The sequence below is a fragment of the Lagenorhynchus albirostris genome, chromosome 13 (assembly GCF_949774975.1).
Source record: "Lagenorhynchus albirostris chromosome 13, mLagAlb1.1, whole genome shotgun sequence".
Taxonomy (NCBI): Eukaryota; Metazoa; Chordata; class Mammalia; order Artiodactyla; family Delphinidae; genus Lagenorhynchus; species Lagenorhynchus albirostris.
Window position 1 is genome coordinate 76629266 of NC_083107.1, and position 8889 is coordinate 76638154.

Sequence of the window (8889 nt, forward strand, 5' to 3'; positions counted from 1 at the left end):
GGTGGATGGGGGCGTGGCCTACGCCTGGGCCACGGGGGCGGGGTGGGGCGTGGTCGAGGTGGGCTAGCCGTGAGGCTAGGGCCGAGGCCAGGCCTAAAGGGGCGTGTCAGGGGCGTGACCGAGGCGGGCTCAGGGGGTGGGGCTCGGGGGGGGCGGTGGGGCGGAGCCACTTTGCGCCTGCTGGGAGACTCGAGTCTGGCCGGAGCCTCTGACCGATTCCCTCAGTTCGCTGTCATGTCGTTCACGCAGCGCGCGCCGCAGGTTGTGGAGCTCGGGGAGCCTGCTTCCCCTTTACCGCCTCCTGACGACCCTGATTCCCCACCACCCCGCAGTAAGCGGCCCCGTCTTGAGGAGCCCGGTGGTGTTTCTGAGGCGGGCTGGAGGCTGCCTTTGGTGCCTCGCTTGTCTGAGGTGGAAAAAGCCTGGGAGTCGTCGGCCAGACCCTTCAAGGCGCTCCTGGTTTCAGCTAAGGAGATTTTTGATAACTCCACAGACTCGCGTGTGGAGAAATCTGTCGGTGAGAAGCAGATGTGTAATCTGGTATGCCAAAATAGCGGATTTGAGATGAAGAGTTGTTTGCGGTCTCTCCCCTCACAAAGTTTTGATTCTGGTTTGAAGGCTTCTAGAACGTCTTGTGAACCAGGGCTGTATGACAGAGAGTCCTTCGGTGTGCATTGCAGTGATAGATCTGGAACAGAGGCTGGTCAGCTGCCCAACGCCTCTATACATGATGGACAGGCAATTAAAAACGATGATGGAAAACGATATTTACTCCAGGGGAGAGACAATAGCCAGAAAGACAATAATTGCACAAAACAGACAGAAAATTCATTTTTAGATGTTACCTTTTACAAGGAAACCAAATCAACGTTTCATGATATTAAGAACAGATGTAAAGCTGACAGCGTTACGCCATCAAATAAAAAAGAAAATAGCATTTCAGCATCTACACTAAAAATATCAAAATCTCAAATCCAACCCAGCATGGAAATTGCCGAACCCAGCTATTTCAGAGATAGCAGCACGATAAGTATCCCTGAGTTTCCAACTGATTTAAATAGCAAAATGTCTTCTGTCTATTTAAAGGAAATAATGAAGAAAAATGACAAAAATGAGGCATATGTGAGGGATTTCACAAACATTCACTGGTCCCAAAATAGACCTGATGTTAAGAAGCAAAAGTTACAGGATGATAAAAAAGTTGTGGATGCAGAAAATATTTTTTCTGAATGTTATGGAAGTAACCACCAGTCACTCAGCAACCAAAGTGTTTGTGCGAGAAAAAAAGACTTGATCAGTTTACACTACTATAATCACTGTAGTATCAAGTCTGATGCAATAGACTCTGCAAAGAATTTCACTATAAAACTAGAAAATGCAAATTGGGAAGAGGCAAAAACATGCCTGGACAGCTACATATCTACCAGATCAGAAAAATCGAAAAACTGGGACTGTAACATTAGACATATTTTGAGAAAAAATAGGAAAAATTGTTGGATTATGGAGAGTTACAAAACTAAATGTGAAAATATGAAAACTGGAGAAATATTGAATTTGCAACAATTATTAGAAACAGATCTTTTAAGGAAAGAAAATTATCACAATACAGAAGTCATGAAAACACATGAAGAAAAATCAAAGCCTCTCATGATAGAAACACTGGGTAGTCAGAAAGCTTCAATAAAAATTTTTTGGTTCAAAGGTAAAGGAGAAAACGATAATATGCTACAGTTGAGATGTTATACTACACAAAAAGACTTTCATTTAAGCAGTATTTTTGAAAATTTCATTACAGGAATTTTTTATTTCCTTAAAAGTATTTCAGGAAATCAAAAAGATAACAATATCTTAACCTGGTATGGAATTTTGAAGTGTAAAAATCAAATTGATGTTCAAAATCTAATAACTAGGAATATGAATGTCAATAGAAATAATGATATTTTAAGCATATATTTACAAACCGGTGTTTTAGACCTTCTAAATATTATATTGAAAACCAACATAACATCTTTGCTCAATAACTCTGACTCTTTAACAATAATTGAAAATTATTCTAAATTAGAAGAGAGATGCATTTTCAAATGGGTAATATATTTGAATTATCCAAAAAACATTACAGTGAAAAAACTTATCAGTTCCTCCAGTATGACAATTAAAAACATACACTTTCCAATTTTTGAAACATATGAAAAAATTCCCCTTTTAATGGACTTTGATGACATCGATGAAATTTTTTTGACAAAAATTAGTTACAAGAATAAGAGTTGTCCTGAACGACTCATGAGTGTGGGAAACTGGGTGCACTGTAGTCCTAAAATTGTTAAAACACATGTTAAGTCTTGTCCTCAATTTATACAGATCCAGAAATATATTAATAAAAAAACTTATGAAATAAATATGCAGAACCAAGATTTATATTCTGAAGGAAAACAAAAGCATAATAAGATCAACAGATTTAATTTTAAATGCATATTTGAAGATTTCTTCAATATTAGGCAACAGGCTATACAGGCAAGCCACGACAAAAAACACAATGAACAAACCAATCTGACAACTATAACTCCGGTGCTAAATTTTGGGGACTTGATAAGTGAAATTGAAGAAAAAAAATGTGACTTAATTTTGAAGGAGGAAGTAAAAGTCACAGCACAAAGTTTAACAAACAGTTGCCAAGTTCATGAAGATATTAAGATAGAAAAGGAAGAGAAAAAGAGTTTTTATTCAACAGAAGGCATATTTTTTGTGCAACCAGTTTCATTAATGAATAAGAAAGTAGGTGTGGAAGAAACTAAATATGTTAATCGAAATAATGTAGCTGACAGAAATGAATCTGAGAATATTTTTCAAGAAAGTGAGTTAGCTAATTCAAAGCATTTTCATCCAAAGAATGACTCTTCAGAATGTTTTAATCTTCAGTTTGACACTCATTTGAGTGTTGGGAACAATGAATGTTTTCAGGACTTATCTAAGTGTTTATCAAGAGACGCTCTGACAACAGTAAACGATTTTGAGATGAAGAGTAAATTTGATTTAGTACTTGAAGAACTTCATATGTTTCAAGAAATTAGTATGGAAAATGAAATTCTAAGCACTGTGGAAACCAACAATGGGCAAGAAAATTACTTTGTAGAAAATAATGATTTTGTGGAGGTAAAAACGGAGATTAAAAAAGGTTTGAAAATGGGTACAGAAAACAAAATATGTTCATCTTCTTTGCTCTGTGATACGATAGCAGGGCCTAATACGCATGAAAAACACCAAAGTTTATTTAAATGGAAAAAAGTACCCAAAAATGGAGAACAGGAAGTTCCTAATGAATATTGCTGTCTAAGAACATCAGAGGAAGAATTACTCTACTCTACTTCTAAGGAAGGTATGAAATTAGTTTTAAAATATACTTTCTGAGTAAAAAGAAAATGCTGCTTTTTTTTTTTTTCTGTGTAGGCCAAATATATAATTTTGGCAAAAAAGAAGATAAGGTATAAGACAATGTTTATTGATGCATTATTATTTTTTTATAAAGGTTGTTCAAACATTAAATAACATACTGAAGTTGATGGGAACAAGTGATGAAATTTTTAAAAGGAGCTTTGTCCTGTTTTACTTATCTAAATATTAGGAGCCAATGGGAGGAAATATTCCTGAAAAAGTAATTTTTTTATAGTATTAACATTTTATATAAAAGTTACTTTTTGCTATAACACATTGGTCTTTATTTTTAGATTGTGAAAAACCTTCACCTGAAAGACCAGCTTTTTTCTCTGATGAATTTAAGGAAGAAAAATTTAATTATTTACTGAAGGGAGGTAAGATTTTTAGTTATTTTCTATAATACTTTCTAAGATGATTATTGAATTTTTGTACTTTTAGCATGAGGAAAATATACTTAGGGTTTTAACAAATAAATACAATGATTTAATACTTTTGTAAACATTAATAATTTACTGATGCAAATTCCTATAGTTAAAAATTAGCTAAAATTAAAATATCATTTAGAATGTAATTAGAAAATGCACTCTAAAACTGTTTAAATATTTGCAGTGATGCATTGCAATAACTATATGATAAAATAGGTGTTTTATATATATATATATACATATACATATATATATATACCTAATATACACATCGAATGTATGTAACATTAATTAGCAAAAATGAAAAAGGCATTTATCTAAGTTGGATTTACGTTGATGTTACTCCCAATTATACATTTATTATCATTGTTTTCTATTCTTGAAAGATTATGAGGCTCTTTATATGTACATTTTATGTAGTGATTTTGAAAGAAATTAGCATCATTTACATATATTAACATGATTTAGGACTATGGCATTTAAACTTGTGCTTACTATAGAAAATCAAACTGAAGAAAAGTTAAACAGCTAACCTTATCCTTTGCCTAAGAGGTGTTTAATATCAGAATGAGACACACTAAGTCTAACACCTGTTCTAACTTGTAGTACCAATGGGGGTGAGGTAAGAGTTGGATTAAAATTAGGGAATTATTTTCTGAATAACTACGTTTCCATTTGTCAGAAATTGCTGGTATTACACAATAAGACTAGATCTAGAAATAGTAATCAGGTAGGTGAAGTATATTTACCAAAATATCTTCAGTCATGCATCATTTCTCAAAGCATTTCTCCTGGCTTCTCATCAGTAGAATTGCTGTCCCTGGTACTTTTATTCAGACACTTCAGAATTGCATAATTTCCTCTTTTCTTAGCTTACAATAAAATACTCTTAAAAATTAATCCAAGTCCTTGGAAGATCAAAAGCCCATGGGAAATTTCTTCTCCCACGAATAAAGGAAATAATTAAAGGAACAATACTCTCTAAGACTAAAAGCGGGATGGTGGAATTGGCCTGAAAAGGATAGGGGTTGTTTCTTCTAGGATAGGAAGAAAGGAAGAAATTGGGTTTAGGAACATATTCTCTGTCATCATGATGTTAATTGTGATAATAAAAAGGATATTTGAGGCAGATTAAACTATGTGCCTAAATTGGGAAAGAAATGTTACACTTGTTGGAAATATCTGAATCCATGATACTCTATTGTGGCTTCACAAGGAAAAGTTCCTCCTTGTTATAAAATATGAAAAATAATGTGTGAGGTCAGCCACAGTTATTTAATACTATGTTAGGATCGTTGTTTTGAATCCACTTTCAAAGTGCATAAAAATGGAATGATCTTCCTGAGGCTTGTTAAAATCCATAGTGTAAGGGAAAAGTTGGGAGATACTGTGAAGTGGGGATAATACTGGACTAACTGCCTAGGGAGAGTGGGTGCCTGCTTATGTAGGGTGATTTTAAAGGTATTGGAAAACTTCTGATTGTACAGAAATGTTATTGGTACCTACCCACTTGTCATCATGATGCCTCCAATTAAAGTTTTTACTACTAATATCTCCAGGGTATCCTATCTCCCCTTGTCTCTCTCTTCTCTCTTTGTGGTATGGAGAAGGCAAGTACTTTGAGCATGTTAAATGCCAGCTAGCCAGTGTGCCAGGTGCTTTATATATCATTTAGCACCAATACTTCTCTAATTTTATTTTATTTTTTATTTTTTTAGCGTTACGTGGGCCTCTCACTGTTGCGGCCTCTCCCGTTGCGGAGCACAGGCTCCAGACGCGCAGGCTCAGAGGCCATGGCTCACGGGCCCAGCCGCTCCGCGGCATGTGGGATCCTCCCGGACCGGGGCACGAACCCATGTCCCCTGCATCGGCAGGCGGACTCTCAAGCACTGCGCCACCAGGGAAGCCCTACTTCTCTAATTTCAATGTGGATATATGTCAGCCAAAGAATGTCACTAGTCACCCGACTCTACAAGGATTGAGTCGTTAGCCATTGCACTTGCTGACCTGTAGGACACCCTGAAAGGAGTTCAGGGCAGAAATCAGGAATGAGGCATTCTGTGCTCTGGAAAAACTGGCAGAACAGGCCTTCAGATAGATATTTTCAGGGGAAAATTGTATGAATCCAATTTCTTGCATCTTCTCATACTTAGAAAAGCACTAAAATAATTAACTAAGATATCTGTTCCTCCTGACTAGCAGTAACCTTCTACCAAGATGTGTGTCTGATTGCAGGTACCCCTTCTCCAAAATCACATATATGCTGACCTCCTCCCTTACCTCTTCAGAGCTATCTGAGAGGCTGTATCTTGGGTTATGGTCCACAGTAAGTCCCCAAATAAAACTGAAACTCACAGCTCTCAAGTGAGTTTTTATTTCATCTGACATATGAATCACCTGGGTGTTTTATTAAATGATTCTGATTTTGTTGTGTGGTAGGCTCTAAGATTCTGCATTTCTATCAAGGTCCTAGCAAATGGAGATGCTGCTAGACTTTGAGTTGAGCTGGAACTTTAAGTTACAAGGATTTAGAAAACAACTGACTTGGCATTATTTCTAAAAGACCACTAACAACCTTCATGACTTTTTTCTTTAACATTGATTTCTAAAATGAGCAATTTCTGGTATTATGCTTGGATGTTTAGAATTGTTACACAATACAAAGCAGTAAGTTAATCTAGTATATAGCAATAATAAAAGGGATCATTATTTAGTTTTTAAAAAAGGTAGGAAATCCAAGGAGACAAAGAAGCATATTCTTATAGCCACAATTTAATGACTGTTTAAGGTCATGTGCTTTGCAAAAGACCTGCTGTTGATACAAATTGGTTCAGTGATTTCCCATTTCCCATCCATTGCAAAATTACCAGAAGTATCTATTGTATTAGAATGTGAAAGAGGAAAGCTATACTTTGAAAAAGTAATCAAGTAGACTAATCATAGCTGTTTTCTGAAACAATTTCATAATAAAGATGTACACTTAGCATAAATTGCTGAAATTACCTAATTTATAACCAAATCTAGTGTATCACTCATGATCCAACAATTTTATTTTAGACCATCCTTTTTCATTTAAAAAAATGAAAAAATATAGCAATACATTTTTCCTCTTATTTTTATAATTAACTTTATAATTTTAATGTTGAATAAAATATCATAAACTGATTTATAGCTATTTTTGTGTTTTCTCTCTATTTACATATAGCTAAATTTTGTGTTGTATTTCATTATTGTTTACATAGATACACACAGATTCTATTTGATTCAGCTTAGTAGAAATCATGCTGTTTACCTTTTATCATATTTAACATTAGGTTGATTACACTGTTTTTAGCATAATGTGCTGTTATGTTAAGGTCACACTAATTCATTAAAGCTTGATACATTTTTAGCTTTACATATGTACCCTACTGTTTATTTTTTAAAAAGTACTCAAAGTAAGAGGTATTTTGTTAATGAGAGGTACTCATTATCGAGAGTAATTGATTCTGCTTGTTTGGTTAACTGATTTAGTAACATATATACCTCCATGAAATGTTTTGAACTTTTTAGAAAATGTTAGTGTGATGTTAAATAAAAACTTCAAAATTAGAGCCCTCCATTGATACATGACAGATGAAATACATTTGTGCTCTATTATTGATAATAATCTCTATTAGAAGCCAAATGTAATTATTAACAGTATAGTCTAGTAACTTCTAATAGAAAAACAACATGGTCTTTACAACCACTACATCAAGTTAACTTTAAAACCTATATAGTTTTTGTTGTTGTTGTTAGGTCAGATTTCCTGACTGGAACGCTGATTTTATTTAGCTGCTATTTTATTGTATGTTTGGCAAGTTACTTAAATTTTTTGTGCTGAGTTTTCCACTTTTAAAAAATGGAGATTGGAGTAATTTAAGTAATGCATTCAAAGCACTTAGCTCAGTGACTCAGTAAATGTTGCTAGTATCATGATTAGAAGTTAGTAAAAATTTTTAAGCATAGAAACTATGACTGATTTTTACTCCCTTATGTACTTTTATTGTCTTATACTTTTAGGTGGTAACTTTTCATATGGAATTTCAAGACTACTACCTCTTAAGACATGCAGTCAACCAATCAGAATTGGTTTGTCAAGAAAAGCTAAGCTTAAACAACTTCATCCCTATCTGCAATAAATATGTGACAAGAACTTAGAAGAAGGTATTGGACTTTAATACTTCAAAACATTTCACATCTATAAATCTTCTGTTTCTTTCTTTGGATAAATGCTTCCTTCTAGCTTAGGAGTTTTGGGCTTTCTTTATTATAAAATATGGAGAGGGTTTTGTATGTATGTATCTAATGTGTTTATCTACCTTTAAATGTTATAAAATATTTCTTTAGTGTTTCATATTGCATTAACAATATTCACATTAAAAAAACAATGTTCGGGACTTCCCTGGTGGCGCAGTGGTTGAGAGTCCGCCTGCCGATGCAGGGGACATGGGTTCAGGCCCCGGTCCGGGAAGATCCCACATGCCGCAGAGCGGCTGGGCCCGTGAGCTGTGGCCGCTGAGCCTGCGCGTCCGGAGCCTGTGCTCCGCAACGGGAGAGGCCACAGCAGTGAGAGGTCCGCGTACCGCAAAAAATAAAAAATAAAAAATAATAAAAAAACAATGTTCACATTAAAGGCTTTTCATAATCTTATAAAATATGTCAACTTATGTTGACATAAGTTTATGTATATAAAGCTTCTGTGGAGAACATTGCTAGTGTTTATTGATTTCTCAAGAGGATCTATGACTCACAAAAAGGTAACGAACCACTGTTCAAATCCACTCTCCCTATTTTTAAAGTGAAAAAAAACCAGAAGTGAAAAGAGGATGGGTACATTTTTCAAGATCACTTAGTCAGGATTGGGATAGAGGCACTCTCTTCTGTAGCAATTTTTTCACCTTTCTTTGTATTCACTTTCTAGTTTTAGTTTCTCCCTCCAGAGTCTCTCTTTGGCCCCAGAGCAGAATTATGATCATGTAGTTAATACCTACTATTAACTTGTTTATTC

General features: G+C 35.0%; 1 protein-coding gene across 1 annotated transcript; it reads left to right on the forward strand.

Moving 5' to 3' along the window:
- Positions 1 to 234: 234 nt before the first annotated feature.
- Positions 235 to 8020, forward strand: RAD51AP2 (RAD51 associated protein 2). Its single transcript, XM_060168479.1, has 3 exons — positions 235 to 3373; positions 3723 to 3806; positions 7902 to 8020. Exons 1-3 carry the CDS (start codon positions 235 to 237, stop codon positions 8018 to 8020), a joined length of 3342 nt encoding a protein of 1113 aa, XP_060024462.1.
- Positions 8021 to 8889: the final 869 nt, after the last annotated feature.